Source organism: Haliotis rubra, unplaced genomic scaffold, assembly GCF_003918875.1.
Source record: "Haliotis rubra isolate DU_JTF1 unplaced genomic scaffold, ASM391887v1 Scf274, whole genome shotgun sequence".
NCBI classification, from domain to species: domain Eukaryota; kingdom Metazoa; phylum Mollusca; class Gastropoda; order Lepetellida; family Haliotidae; genus Haliotis; species Haliotis rubra.
Genome location: NW_025766825.1, coordinates 243,661 through 258,848, shown reverse-complemented (window position 1 = coordinate 258,848; position 15,188 = coordinate 243,661). Strand labels below are relative to the sequence as shown.

At 43.4% G+C, this 15,188-nt stretch overlaps 1 protein-coding gene across 1 annotated transcript in view; it reads left to right on the top strand.

Moving 5' to 3' along the window:
* The window catches only part of LOC124280784 (nodal modulator 1-like), a 50,161-nt gene that overhangs the window by 32,408 nt on the left and 2,565 nt on the right, over nt 1-15,188 (top strand). Inside the window, 13 exon segments of the mRNA XM_046716754.1 lie at nt 731-879; nt 1,933-1,996; nt 1,998-2,032; nt 2,967-3,080; nt 3,346-3,428; nt 6,813-6,972; nt 7,367-7,493; nt 7,785-7,901; nt 9,252-9,379; nt 10,112-10,253; nt 11,117-11,203; nt 12,649-12,759; nt 13,812-13,913. Of these exon segments, the coding sequence (XP_046572710.1) occupies nt 731-879; nt 1,933-1,996; nt 1,998-2,032; nt 2,967-3,080; nt 3,346-3,428; nt 6,813-6,972; nt 7,367-7,493; nt 7,785-7,901; nt 9,252-9,379; nt 10,112-10,253; nt 11,117-11,203; nt 12,649-12,759; nt 13,812-13,913 (1,419 nt within the window).

The following is a 15,188-nucleotide window of genomic DNA, read 5'->3' as shown; positions in this document are numbered from 1 at the left end:
ATTAGAGGCGCCTCGTGAAGGTCCGGGTTAGAATATTGATCTTCAGTAACCCATGCTTGTCATTAGAGGCACCTCGTGAAGGTCCGGGTTAGAATATTGATCTTCAGTAACCTATGCTTGTCATTAGAGACCTCGTGAAGGTCCGGGGTTAGAATATTGATCTTCAGTAACCTATGCTTGTCATTAGAGGCTCTGAAGAGATCTTCGGAAGTTAGAATATTGATCTCCAGTAACCCATGCTTGTCATTAGAGGCTCCTCGTGAAGGTCCGGGTTAGAATATTGATCTTCAGTAACCTATGCTTGGCATTAGAGGCACCTCGTGAAGGTCCGGGTTAGAATATTGATCTTCAGTAACCCATGCTTGTCATAAGAGGCGACTAACAGGATCGGGTGGTCAGGCTCGCTGATTTGGTTGACACATGTAATCGGTTCACAATTGTACAGATCGATGCTCATGCTGTTGATCACTGGATTGTCTGGTCCAGACTTGTTTATTTACAGTCCGTTGCCATATAGCTGGAATATTGCTGAGTGCGGTGTAAAATTAAACTCACTCACTCCTCTTGTTTGCCTGTTATAAACTGTTTATGGGCTGTTGTGATGTTGTCATTGTTCACCTGCTCTGGAGTCAATTAGGTGAATGGTTGTTGCCTTTGAAACACATGTTCAGCAGTTTTGAATCTTGACTTTGAATGACATCCTTTAACATTCCCTTCCATGATGTTTCAGAATTTTGCTCATGAGAAGAAGTCTGGGAGTGTTGGATCCTTCCAGTTGAACAAGGGCACCAACCGGTTCTGTCTGGCTCAACCTGGTGTGTACCGGCTCACTCCAGATTCCTGTCACAAGTTTGAGAAAGATGTCTACACATATGACACGTGAGTAGTATCTTGTTGTCCAATCAACTAGTGAACTTGTATTCCTAATGCATCTTCATTTTGGGGAGGTTCCTTTGTGACAGTAGAACCCATGAAGATCCGGGTAAAAATTGGTCATCAGCAACCCACGCTTGTCGTAAGAGGCGACTGACAGGATCGGGTGGTCAGGCTCACTGACTTGGTTGACACATGTCATTGTATCCCAATTGCATAGATTGATGCTCATGCTGTTGATCACTGGATGTCTGGTCCAGACTCGATTATTTTCAGACCGCCGCCATATAGCTGGAATATTGCTGAGTGCAGCGTTAAACAACAAACCAATTCTAACAGTCAAGCTCTGGAAAGGTTTTTTGCACAGACAGGGTCCTGGACCAACAGGGTTCTGCATAAACAAAGTTGTGCACAAACAACTAGACAAACAGGGTTTTGGATAAACAGGGTTCTGGAAAAACAGGGTACCACACAAACAAGGTTGTGCACAAACCAGGTTCTGGACAATCAGGGTTTTGGTTTGATAGTGTTCTGCATAAACAGGGTTCCAGACAAACAATGTTACGGCCAAACATGGTTATGGACTAACAGGGTTAACAGTATAACAAACTTAATTGTTATACATGTAGTTTACTGTAAAGATTCATCTAAACTGTTTGACCCATGAAGGTCCGGGTTAGAATATTGATCTTCAGTGACCCATGCTTGTCGTAAGAGGCGACTAACGGGATTGGGTGGTCAGGCTCGCTGACTTGGTTGACAGATGTCATCGGTTCCCAATTGCCCAGATCGATGCTCATGCTGTTGATCACTGGATTGTCTGGTCCAGACTCGATTATTTACAGACTGCCGCCATATAACTGGAATATTGCCTAGCGCGGCGTAAAACTAAACTCACTCACTCACTCCAAACTTGCCTGCCTTGAGGATGTAGTTTGGGACTCAAGATAAATCACTTCATCATACATTCTTATTCCTGTATTTTTTTTAGCATTATATTTCGAAGAAAGACTGATGTGGCATGTTCAGCATGTAATGGTTGTTTATTGTGTTCAACAGGTGGAACCCGCTGATGGTGACATTGATGGCTGTGCAGCATCTCACCTTCGGCTCAATCACCACAAAAAGATAAAGTGGACGACATCAAAGTTGTCATCACGTACGTATATCTCATGTCAGTGGAACGATCATGTAAATGTTGGTGTTTTAATAGTCTATCGTGCCTACCCCTTTGTTACAACAGACATTAAAATGACTAACTTTCTTGTCTATTTGCCATTTTATTGGTACGATTTTGCTGCAAGCGGACTATAATTCAGAGTTGCATTAACAAAATCAGCTTGCTCGTCTTGCCCGAAATCTTGGTGTTCAACTGCTCTTATGTATCAATATTTGATGCCACTTTACCTGCGGGATTGTGGGTGGGAATATAGGTACCCAGCAACTTATGCCTGTCATAATTGGCGACTGAATGGATTGGGTGACCTGGTTGCATTTGTCAAATGCCAATTTACATGAGTGGGGATGATGCCAGTCACCAGATTGTCTGGTCAATTGTTTACACGCTGCTATGGAAAGGGGAAAGTCGCGGGTTCTTTCCCCAGCCACATCATACCAAAAGACGTAATATATGGTACTTGTTGGTCCCTGCCTGGTGCTCGGCATTAATGGGTACAACAAGGACTGGTCGGCACGGAGTCAGTATAATGTGTCTGAGTGGGGTATTCATGCTTCACTGCGGCATGGTATCTCAGCGGGCTAGCACTATAAAACCAGCTTAAATCTGGGCTAGTACAAGCAGCCACAGCTACACACGCATGCACGTCGTCATATGAGCAAAATATTCTTAGTACGACGATAAACCCATTTCAGCTCACTTACAGACTGCTATGTTAATTCAGGAATAATACTGAGTGCTCTGTAAAACAAACGAACAAACAAACAAAATCATGGAAGATTTTTCAAATCTGTCTTTGATTTACTGTTATGTATTGATTACCATCAGCTGTCTTTTGTATGTCAGCAGATTTATTTGCTGTCTTTTGTCTTGTTGATGAAAATCCCCAGAAACAGATGCTGATATTTGTCCTCAGGTCGTCTGTGTCGGATACCCCCACCGTCCTTGGTCCTCTCAAGCCAGAAGCTACCAAGGACAACAAGCAGCCAGCTAAAGGACCGTTTGTGTACAAGTTCTCCCACTGGGCCAAGTAAGGATTATTGCCAGGAATTGGTTCATTACAAACGATCTATCATCTGAAAAAAATAATTACTGTCACTTGTATTACCTTACTTTTAAGGATGTTTTTGTAGATAGCATTAGGAAATTACATGTGGTTCTCTGTTTATATTTCGAAACAGCGCAAAATGCTTTTGTGAATTTTACATCCAACTTAAAAATATAGGAATGCAGTTTCACCAACTTGCTTGTCATACGTTGAGAAACTGCAGTAAACATCAATACTTTTGTTGCAGGACTGGAGAAAAGCTGATGTACACAGTGAAATCTGCTGAGCTGCTGTTCTACCCTCCTGCTGTCGACACAACCATCATTGGAGGTACCTACAACTCATCCCCCTAAACATGGATCTTAGTGCTGCAACACATCCCACTAACTATGGATCTTAGTGCTGCAACACATCCAATAAACATGGATCTTAGTGCTGCAACACATCCCGCTAAACATGGATCTTAGTGCTGCAACACATCCCACTGAACATGGATCTTAGAGCTCCAACACATGCCACTAAACATGGATCTTAGTGCTGCAACACATCCCACTGAACATGGATCTTAGTGCTGCAACACATGCCAATAACCATGGATCTTAGTGCTGCAGCACATCCCACTAAACATGGATCTTAGTGCTGCAACACATGCCACTAAACATGGATCTTAGTGCTGCAACACATGCCACTAAACATGGATCTTAGTGCTGCAGCACATCCAATAAACATGGATCTTAGTGCTGCAACACATCCCACTAAACATGGATCTTAGTGCTGCAACACATCCCACTAAACATGGATGTTAGAGCTCCAACACATGCCACTAACCATGGATCTTAGTGCTGCACACACATCCCAACACATCCCACTAAACATGGATCTTAGTGCTGCAACACATCCCACTAACCATGGATCTTAGTGCTGCAACACATCCCACTAAACATGGATCTTAGTGCTGCAACACACACTCCCACTAAACATGGATCTTAGTGCTGCAACACATCCCACTAAACATGGATCTTAGTGCTGCAACACATCCCACTAACCATGGATCTTAGTGCTGCAACACATCCCACTAAACATGGATCTTAGTGCTGCAACACATCCCACTAAACATGGATCTTAGTGCTGCAACACATCCCACTAACCATGGATCTTAGTGCTGCAACACATCCCACTAAACATGGATCTTAGTGCTGCAACACATTCCACTAAACATGGATCTTAGTGCTGCAACACATCCCACTAACCATGGATCTTAGTGCTGCAACACATCCCACTAAACATGGATCTTAGTGCTGCAACACATCCCACTAGACATGGATCTTAGTGCTGCAACACATCCATCATGGATCTTAGTGCTGCAACACATACTAAACATGGATCTTAGTGCTGCAACACATCCCACTAAACATGGATCTTAGTGCTGCAACACATCCCACTAAACATGGATCTTAGTGCTGCAACACATCCCACTAACCATGGATCTTAGTGCTGCAACACATCCCACTAAACATGGATCTTAGTGCTGCAACACATCCCACTGCAACACATCCCACTAAACATGGATCTTAGTGTGGTGACACATCCCACTAACCATGGATCTTAGTGTGGTGACACATCCCACTAAACATGGATCTTAGTGCTGCAACACATCCCACTAAACATGGATCTTAGTGCTGCAACACATCCCACTAAACATGGATCTTAGTGCTGCAACACATCCCACTAAACATGGATCTTAGTGCTGCAACACATCCCACTAAACATGGATCACATCCCACTAAACATGGATCTTAGTGCTGCAACACATCCCACTAAACATGGATCTTAGTGCTGCAACACATCCCACTAACCATGGATCTTAGTGTGGTGACACATCCCACTAACCATGGATCTTAGTGCTGCAACACATCCCACTAAACATGGATCTTAGTGTGGTGACACATCCCCCTAAACATGGATCTTAGTGCTGCAACACATTCCACTAAACATGGATCTTAATGCTGCAACACATCCCACTAACCATGGATCTTAGTGCTGCAACACATCCCACTAAACATGTATCTTAGTGCTGCAACACATCCCACTAGACATGGATCTTAGTGCTGCAACACATCCAATAAACATGGATCTGAGGGCTGCAACACATTCCACTAAACATGGATCTTAGTGCTGCAACACATCCCACTAAACATGGATCTTAATCCCACTAACCATGGATCTGCTGCAACACATCCCACTAAACATGGATCTTAGTGCTGCAACACATCCCACACATAAACATGGATCTTAGTGCTGCAACACATCCCACTAAACATGGATCTTAGTGCTGCAACACATCCCACTAAACATGGATCTTAGTGCTGCAACACATCCCACTAAACATGGATCTTAGTGCTGCAACACATCCCACTAAACATGGATCTTAGTGCTGCAACACATGCCACTAAACATGGATCTTAGTGCTGCAACACATCCCACTAAACATGGATCTTAGTGCTGCAACACATCCCACTAAACATGGATCTTAGTGCTGCAACACATCCCACTAAACATGGATCTTAGTGCTGCAACACATCCCACTAAACATGGATCTTAGTGCTGCAACACATCCCACTAAACATGGATCTTAGTGCTGCAACACATCCCACTAAACATGGATCTTGGAGTGCTGCAACACATCCCACTAAAACCATGGATCTTAGTGCTGCAACACATCCCACTAAACATGGATCTTAGTGCTGCAACACATCCCACTAAACATGGATCTTAGTGCTGCAACACATCCCACTAGACATGGATCTTAGTGCTGCAACACATGCCACTAAACATGGATCTTAGTGCTGCAACACATCCCACTAGACATGGATCTTAGTGTTGCAACACATATTACTAGACATGGATCTTAGTGCTGCAACACATCCCACTAACCATGGATCTTAGTGCTGCAACACATCCCACTAAACATGGATCTTTGTGCTGCAACACATCCCACTAAACATGGATCTTAGTGCTGCAACACATGCCACTAACCATGGATCTTAGTGTGGTGACACATCCCACTAAACATGGATCTTAGTGCTGCAACACATCCCACTAAACATGGATCTTAGTGCTGCAACACATCCCACTAGACATGGATCTTAGTGTTGCAACACATATTACTAGACATGGATCTTAGTGCTGCAACACATCCCACTAACCATGGATCTTAGTGCTGCAACACATCCCACTAAACATGGATCTTTGTGCTGCAACACATCCCACTAAACATGGATCTTAGTGCTGCAACACATGCCACTAACCATGGATCTTAGTGTGGTGACACATCCCCATGAACCTTAAAATTAGTGCTGCAACACATCCCACTAACCATGGATCTTAGTGCTGCAACACATCCCACTCAACATGGATCTTTGTGCTGCAACACATCCCACTAAACATGGATCTTAGTGTTGCAACACATATTACTAGACATGGATCTTAGTGCTGCAACACATCCCACTAATCATGGATCTTAGTGCTGCAACATATGCCACTAACCATGGATCTTTGTGTGGTGACACATCCCATTGAACATAAAACTTAGTGCTGCAACACATCCCACTAAACATGGATGTTAGTGCTGCCACTCATCTCGCTAAACATGGATGTTAGTGCATCAACACATCCCACTAAACTGGTGACTATATTTTCTCTCGTGTTTCCCAGACTCCTGCCCAGGTGAGGTAGCCGTGTTCGAGGGCAAGAGGGGCGTCTTTATCATTGGCCAGGTGAAGCCTGCACTGGAGGGAGTGAAGATCACCGTCACCGCCCAGGACGGCTCCATTGACGCCATCACCCTCCACACCGAGGCGTCCGGGAAATTCAAGTATGTGTGAGCAACTGGTGGCTTCACCAGGAAACTGAATGCTGTCATGTTGTAAATGGAAATCACCTATATCCTTGACCGCATGTAACTGGAATAATAGCTTGCTTTGTTTGTATATCCATGATGCAGTTATTTCACTGATTACATCGGGGCTGGTATTAGAAATACTGCTTTGTTGCTGGAATATTTGTAACACTGCTGCATCTGCTATGAAACTGTAACCATAGTAACACTATCGTATCTGCTATGAAGCTGTTATTAGTGACATAAAACTAAACTCACTCACTCACTTACTATAACACTTTGCCCTCTGCTGTGAAACTGTTTCCCCTTCAATGGGTCTGTAGTACTGTTCACCCGGTATGAGACTGTAATCATGGTAACGCTTTTACAGAGTCGGCCCCCTGCACAGCAACGTGTTGTATGATGTGTCTGCTGAGAAGAACGGTTACCTGCTCACCAAGGAGAAGGATCAGCAGGCCGTCTTCAGGGCGTTCAAACTCGGAGAGGTGCAGGTCACAGTGAGTAATTTTCTCATGGCAACAAGGCAGGTACGACAGTCGTAAGTAAGAACCTTGTCCAGCACACTTATTGATCATAAGAGGAGTCAAAATAAGGGTGGTGAGACTTGAAAATTGGTTGTTGATTCCTATTCCTGCTTGCAGGTTTTGATCCTGGAATCAGCATAATATCGACCCTGTGATACTCATACCTGGATCTGCTTGCATCCAATCATTCTTTGCCCTAAAGAACATCTTAATTGCTAATTCCACATGTTCAGAGAGTCGCTTACCATGAATTAATGATCCTAGGTTGTGGACGAAGCCAAACAAGCGCTGTCAACAGTGCTGTTGTCACTTAGTGGCGGCAACCAGTACCGCAGCAACAACGTCACCGGAGACAATGGAACCATCGCCTTCACTGCTCTTGTAAGTACTGTGTTACCTTGCCCATACTAAGCTTGTTCAGGAAAGACATTTTAACAATGTAAAGATTTTTTTGTTAACTTGTTTTGCTTGGTTGAACATGTCCCTGTTGGTTGACAAAGGAGATTGGATGGTTAGGTTTGGGGAGACAATGGAGATTGGATGGTTAGGTTTGGGGAGACTAAGGAGATTGGATGGTTGGCCATGGGAAGACAAAGGAGATTGGATGCTTGGCCTTGGGGAGACTAAGGAGATTGTATGGTTGGCCATGGGAAGACAAAGGAGATTGGATTGTTCACCTTGGGGAGACAAAGGTGATTGGATGGTTAGGTTTGGGGTGACTAAGGAGATTGGATGCTTGGCCTTGGGGAGACAATGGAGATTGGATAGTTAGGTTTGGGGAGACAAAGGAGATTGGATGGTTGGCCTTGGGGAGACAAAGGAGACTTGATGGTTAGGTTTGGGGAGGCTAAGGAGATTGGATGGTTGGCCTTGGGGAGACAATGGAGATTGGATAGTTAGGTTTGGGGAGACAAAGGAGATTGGATGGTTGGCCTTGGGGAGACAATGGAGACTGGATGGTTAGGTTTGGGGAGACAAAGGAGATTGGATAGTTAGGTTTGGGGAGACAAAGGAGATTGGATGGTTGGCCTTGGGGAGACAAAGGAGACTGGATGGTTAGGTTTGGGGAGACAAAGGAGATTGGATGGTTGGCCTTGGGGAGACAAAGGAGACTGGATGGTTAGGTTTGGGGAGACAAAGGAGATTGGATAGTTAGGTTTGGGGAGACAAAGGAGATTGGATGGTTGGCCTTGGGGAGACAAAGGAGATTGGATGGTTAGGTTTGGGGAGACAAAGGTGATTTGATGGTTAGGGTTCATTTGATGGAAAATATCAAACAAAAAGATCACCATTGTGCTTTGCTTGTCCCCCTGTCTGGGTTGAAATCTTCAATAGAACTTCTAAGTCTGAACAATCGCTGCTCAGGCAATAGCTCTCTGAAAGGATTCAGCTTCTTTACAAGCTCAACAATGCCCAGGTTGGGTTTAGTTTTCAGAAAACCAAGAACCCAGATCTTAATTCGATGGTACTACTTGTTGGGTATTGATGTCTTGGTGCACAGAAATGATCAGGTTCACATATCCACACTGTGTAATGACCTTTATTATTTGCATTCTGAACTGACACTTAAGTTCATTTCAAGATGCAGCTATGAGATTTGCCATGCTTCGTAACTTGTGCTGTGAAGTAGAAGGCTTGACACTAAGATGGGTCAAGATACAACCTCCAATGGTGGGTTTGTTCCCTGAGTGAGGCTGACGTTGGAATGAACATGTTACTTGTCGTGTACAGAGCCCTGGCCAGTACTTCCTGCGCCCGATGATGAAGGAGTACAAGTTTGACCCCTCATCTCAGATGATTGATGTTCAGGAGGGAACAACACGCAAGATTACCATCACCGGCGCCAGAGTGGCGTACAGGTCAGTCCCAAGAGTCGCTCATTGAGTTTTTTGTGAATTATGGATCAGTTTTTGAAATCAAGTAATTTTTTCATTATGTAAACTATACAGGATTGAGTATTTTGAAATGTAATTAGGAAATCCAAGGAACACTGCATACATCAACCAAATTCTATGAATACACAATTCCATTTAGTCAAATGTTACACATGCTATTAGTGGAAGCTGCTGTTGCTGAGTGGGTTAGGAGGCTGACTTAGTGGGATGGCGAATAGGTGCCTGACTCTGAGGGTGTGGGTTCAAATCCTGGACGGGACTCAACCCAACAAAAGTACTAGAATCTGTACTTTACTGAGAAAGTGTAATCCCAAATATAACGTGTTTTCTTCATTTCTTATATATTCCTTTGGGTATCTGTCGTAGCCTACTGGTACATGCGTTTCTCATGAAAGCAAGTTCGATTCCCTACATGAGTAAAATGTGTGAAACCCATTTCTGGTGTGCCTTGTCATGATATGGGAGGGGGGCAGTGGGGTAGCCAAGTGGTTAAAGCGTTCGCTCGTCACTCCAAAGACCTGGGTTCGATTCCCCACATGATTACAATGTGTGAAACCCATTTCTGGTGTCCCCCGCTGTGATATTGCTAGAATATTGCTAAAAGCGGCGTAAAACCATACTCATTCACTGTCATGATATGGTTGGAAATATTTCTAAGCTCAAAATCCAACTCGCTCACTCTTCACTTGTCTGCAGTTGTTATGGCCGTGTGACGTCCCTGAACGGAGAACCGGAGCCTGGTGTGGTGGTGGAGGCGGTGGGGCAAGACAAGTGTTCCATTTACCAGGAGGAGAGTAAGACAGAGCAGGACGGATCCTACCGCATCAGGGGTCTGGAGGTACGATCAGATGTCCCACTGTATCTGGTGGCGTTTAGACACTGCACAGCATTGTATCATGTACAAGGCTCACATTACCATGGCAGAGATGCCAACCACTCCGATTTTGGAGGAGTTACTCTGATTTTCAAATACAAAATCTGCTTTCTGATTTCTCTTTAAAAAACTCCGATTTTTTAGACCGACCAAGCGCTCACGCCCAACTCGCACCTTTGGTGCTCAGGCCTGGCTTTCAGCCAGTCATGACTCCGTTTTCCTTAGATTCAGGGTTGGCGTCTCTGGCATGGTTTTACTTTGATTAAAAACATAGAGATTAAGGTGGCACCCTTCAATAAATTTTACGAGTCCTTGCAGGTAATCTGAGAGTCCTGCAAAGGATTGAATGGTGTACTGTTGTGTAGATTCAGATAATTACTTCAGAGCCTGGAATGAATCAGTGATTGTGTAGACAGTGGTCATGACTGTTAGATGAAATAACAGACACAAATAACTGCTGTTTGATACACCGAAGGTACATTCTCGGTATGTTTGTTCATCACTCACCCACCCATTCACTGCTTGTTGTGGGGATTTATTTGCCTTGTCATAGAAATTGGGTGTGTGCCTTGCACAAATTTTTATTTTCCTCTAAAAAGCTGGAAGTTAAGCTAGGGGCAGATAACTCTAATCGCTGGAGTGACCTTGTGTTTTTTGCTGTGAGCAAGGATCGTTTGCTGTGGTGGACATTTTCCACTTTTCGCTTACACATATTTGTCGGGAATAATTGGCCAGAATATTTGTAAGTATTGCTTCCTCTTTGTATGAAGAGGACTATTGTAGAGTGAGTGAGTGGCATGTGATAGTAGTGTTTTCGTTTCTTGCAGCCGAAGTGTGAGTACCTCCTGAGACTGAAGGGTGGTGAGGTGAACACGCACATAGAGAGGACAGCCCCCACGTCAAGGATACTCAAGGTAAACACACCATGTGTACTATTGTCTTCTTGTTTCTTGTGCAACCAGCTGCTGTTCTCTCTGCTCACAGGTAAATTGGGTATCCTTATTTTCCTTTGAGTATACAATTAAATTGTACTCATCCCACTCAAACTCAATTGGGTATTTTGCTGTTTTCCAATAATTTTGAAAATCTAAAAAAGTTTAAATGTTAGTGTTTGATATTTACATTTGATCTGTAATATGAGAAATGATAAGTTGTTAAGTTCACGCCCTGAAATAGAACCTCTCAGAATGCCTGTTATTTTATCTATCCACCGATTTGACATTTTCGTGTGTATGCATGTAAGATCACATTTATTGAGTATTTACCAAAACTCAAGCGTACTTGTACGCAATAGACTTAATAGGAATTGAGTTTCACATAAATATTTGCATAATTTACGCAGATACGCAGCTTATGTAGCTCTGCCAAATATAACATGTGTTACATTTGACCACTTTCTAAATGGCATTGTGTATTCAATATGATGTGCCTCCGTGGTGTAGTGGTTAGAGCGTCCGCCCGGAGAGCGGAAGGTGGCGGGTTCGATGCCTGACCGCGTCATACCAAAAGACGTTAAAATATGGTACTTGTTGGTCCCTGCCTGGCGCTCGGCATTAATGGGAACAACAAGGACTGGTCGGCTCGGAGTCAGCATACTGCGGCATGGTATCTCAGTGAGCTGGCACTATAAAACCAGCTTAAGTCTGGGTCAGTACAAGCAGTTGCACATACACACGCATGCACGTCGTCATATGAGCAAAATATTCTCAAGTACGAGGTAAAACCCAATTTCACCTCACCTCAATATGATGTGTGTGTAATTGTGCTGTCGCACACCAGACATTCACTCAATATTGTTTGTGTACCTAGTGGTGATTTAGGTAGTGCTGTGACGAGCAACTCCCAGGTCGGATCGCTATTGGGTAGGACTCAGACCCATGTACAGTCGGCTCATGAAGATCTGGGTAGAGTTGGTCTTCAGCAACCCATGCTTTTCTTAACAGGCGATTACCCGTGAAGGTCCGGGTTAGAATGAACTTTCAGTAACCCATGCTTGTCGTAAGAGGCGACTAAAGGGATCGGGTGGTCAGGCTCGCTAGCTTGGTGGACACGTCATCGGTTCCCAGTTGCGCAGATCGATGCTCATGCTGTTGATCACTGGATCACTGGATTAGCTGGAATATTGCTGAGTGCGGCGTAAAACTAAACTTACTCAACAGGTGACTATCAATATTAGGTGGGACTTCCTGACTTGGCCGTTGCATGTCGCCTGCATGCCACTTGTGTAGATGAATGCTCGGATAGCAATCACTCGATTGTTTGGTCTAACTGGAATAATGCTGAAGAAGGGAATAAACAACTAAACAAACAGACTGTTCATTATTGAGTGCCTGATCAATCTTTGTTTTCACACCTGTAGGTTGACAGTAAAGACTTCCAGGACGTGAACGTGATTGCCTTCCGTCACCTCAACCAGCTAGACATCAGTGGGAATATCATCGTCCCCCAGGAGCATCTGGCCTCCCTCAAGGTAGGTGGTAGTTGGGATTATTGATTTATACAGGGTACAGTCACACACTCAGTGGTGTCTGAAGCTTGTTGACTTGGTATATCCCCTATGATGTTCACTACATCCTGACTCTAAGTGGAGGTTCTGATCTAATGAGGCTGAGGGGAAACAAACACGGATCATTGATTCAGTACTCTAGGTTTTGCTGACACACCTGCTCCCCCCATCTAGATTTGTATTTGTGAGTAAGTGTACCTCGTGTTTATTATGACAATTTCATCACGATATGGCTGAGATATTGCCGATGTGACGTTAAATATTAACTCACTCACTCACACTTATGACAATTAATACTATTAAGTTGGATTGATCGTCTTTCTTGTTAAACACCACTTTTAGAATTGCATCCCTTGACTAATGCCAGATCACGTGAGTGAGTGAGTGAGTGAGTGAGTGGTTCTTCTTTCAGCATCATGGGAGCAAAATTTATTTACTACTGGGTTTGACCTGATTGTCAAGGCATGTCCAAATATACTGATGGAAACAAATAAGGGAACTCATGAAAGTTCAAGTGTTCCTTTACTTATTTCCAGGTTTTCACCCACAGTGCCATGCAAAACATGCAAGCAAACTTTAAAAAAACTAGAGGAATACTTGCACTTTATCATGTTCCTCATTCCTTTCCCACAGTATATACTGAAAGCCGAAAGAAAGTTATCGAATGTGAATGAGAGGAAGTAGGCTAAAACAATGTATGTACCAGGTTCATCTGATATGGATGCAGATTGTTAGTGAGTGTGTGAGTTTAATTTTATGCCATACTCAGCAATATTCCAGCTATATGGCGACCTTCTGAAAATAATCAAGTCTGGATCAGACAATCCAGTGATCAACAGCATGAGCATATACCTATGCAATTGGGAACCAATGACATGTGTCAACCAAGTCAGCGAGCCTGACTACCCGATGCCGTTAGTCGCCTCTTATGACAAGCATGGGTTACTGAAGGTCAATTCTAACCCAGATCTTCATGGGTAAGATTGTAAGTTGAACATGTTATGTGTTGGCTACAGGTGCTGCTTTACCGTGAGGACTCCCCCGACAGCCCCATCCACACCATCAACATGGCCGTCACAACCTTCTTCTACATGCCGTCCCTCCCCATAGACAACAAGGTAGGTAACTCAGATTCTGGTTTGTACATGCCATGTCCAGGATTCCGGAACTTAGATCAATTTGTGAGGATGATTGGATTGGCTAGTTGACTATGCCAAACAATGTAACAAACATTGAGGTCTTGGAAGCTATGCTAAACATTGAGGTCTTGGAAGCTATGCTAAACATTGAGGTCTTGAGAAGTATGCCAAACATTGAGGTCTTGAGAAGTATGCCAAACATTGAGGTCTTGAGAGCTATAACAAACATTTAGGTCTTGGAAACTATGCTAAACGTTGAGGTCTTGAGAAGTATGCCAAACATTGAGGTCTTGGGAACTATGCCAAACATTGAGGTCTTGGGAACTGTGCCAAACATTGAGGTCTTGGGAACTGTAACAAACATTGAGGTCTTGGGAACTGTAACAAACATTGAGGTCTTGAGAACTATGCTAAACACTGAGGTCTTGAGAAGTATGCCAAACATTGAGGTCTTGGGAACTGTAACAAACAATAAGATCTTGAGAACTGTGCCAAACATTGAGATCTTGAGAACTATGCCAAACATTGAGATCTTGAGAACTATAAGAAACATTGAGGTCTTGGAAACTGTGCCAAACATTGAGGTCTTGAGAGCTATAACAAACATTGAGGTCTTGGAAACTATGCTAAACATTGAGGTCTTGAGAAGTATGCCAAACATTGAGGTCATGGGAATTGTAACAAACAATAAGATCTTGAGAACTGTGCCAAACATTGAGATCTTGAGAACTATGCCAAACATTGAGATCTTGAGAACTATGCTAAACATTGAGGTCTTGAGAACTATGCTAAACATTGAGGTCTTGAGAAGTATGCCAAACATTGAGGTCTTGAGAAGTATGCCAAACATTGAGGTCTTGGGAATTGTAACAAACAATAAGATCTTGAGAACTATGCCAAACATTGAGATCTTGAGAACTATGCCAAACATTGAGATCTTGAGAACTATGCTAAACATTGAGGTCTTGAGAACTATGCTAAACATTGAGGTCTTGAGAAGTATGCCAAACATTGAGGTCATGGGAATTGTAACAAACAATAAGATCTTGAGAACTGTGCCAAACATTGAGATCTTGAGAACTATGCCAAACATTGAGATCTTGAGAACTATGCTAAACATTGAGGTCTTGAGAACTATGCTAAACATTGAGGTCTTGAGAACTATGCTAAACATTGAGGTCTTGAGAACTATGCTAAACATTGAGGTCTTGGAAACTGTAACAAACATTGAGGTCTTGGGAACTGTGCCAAACA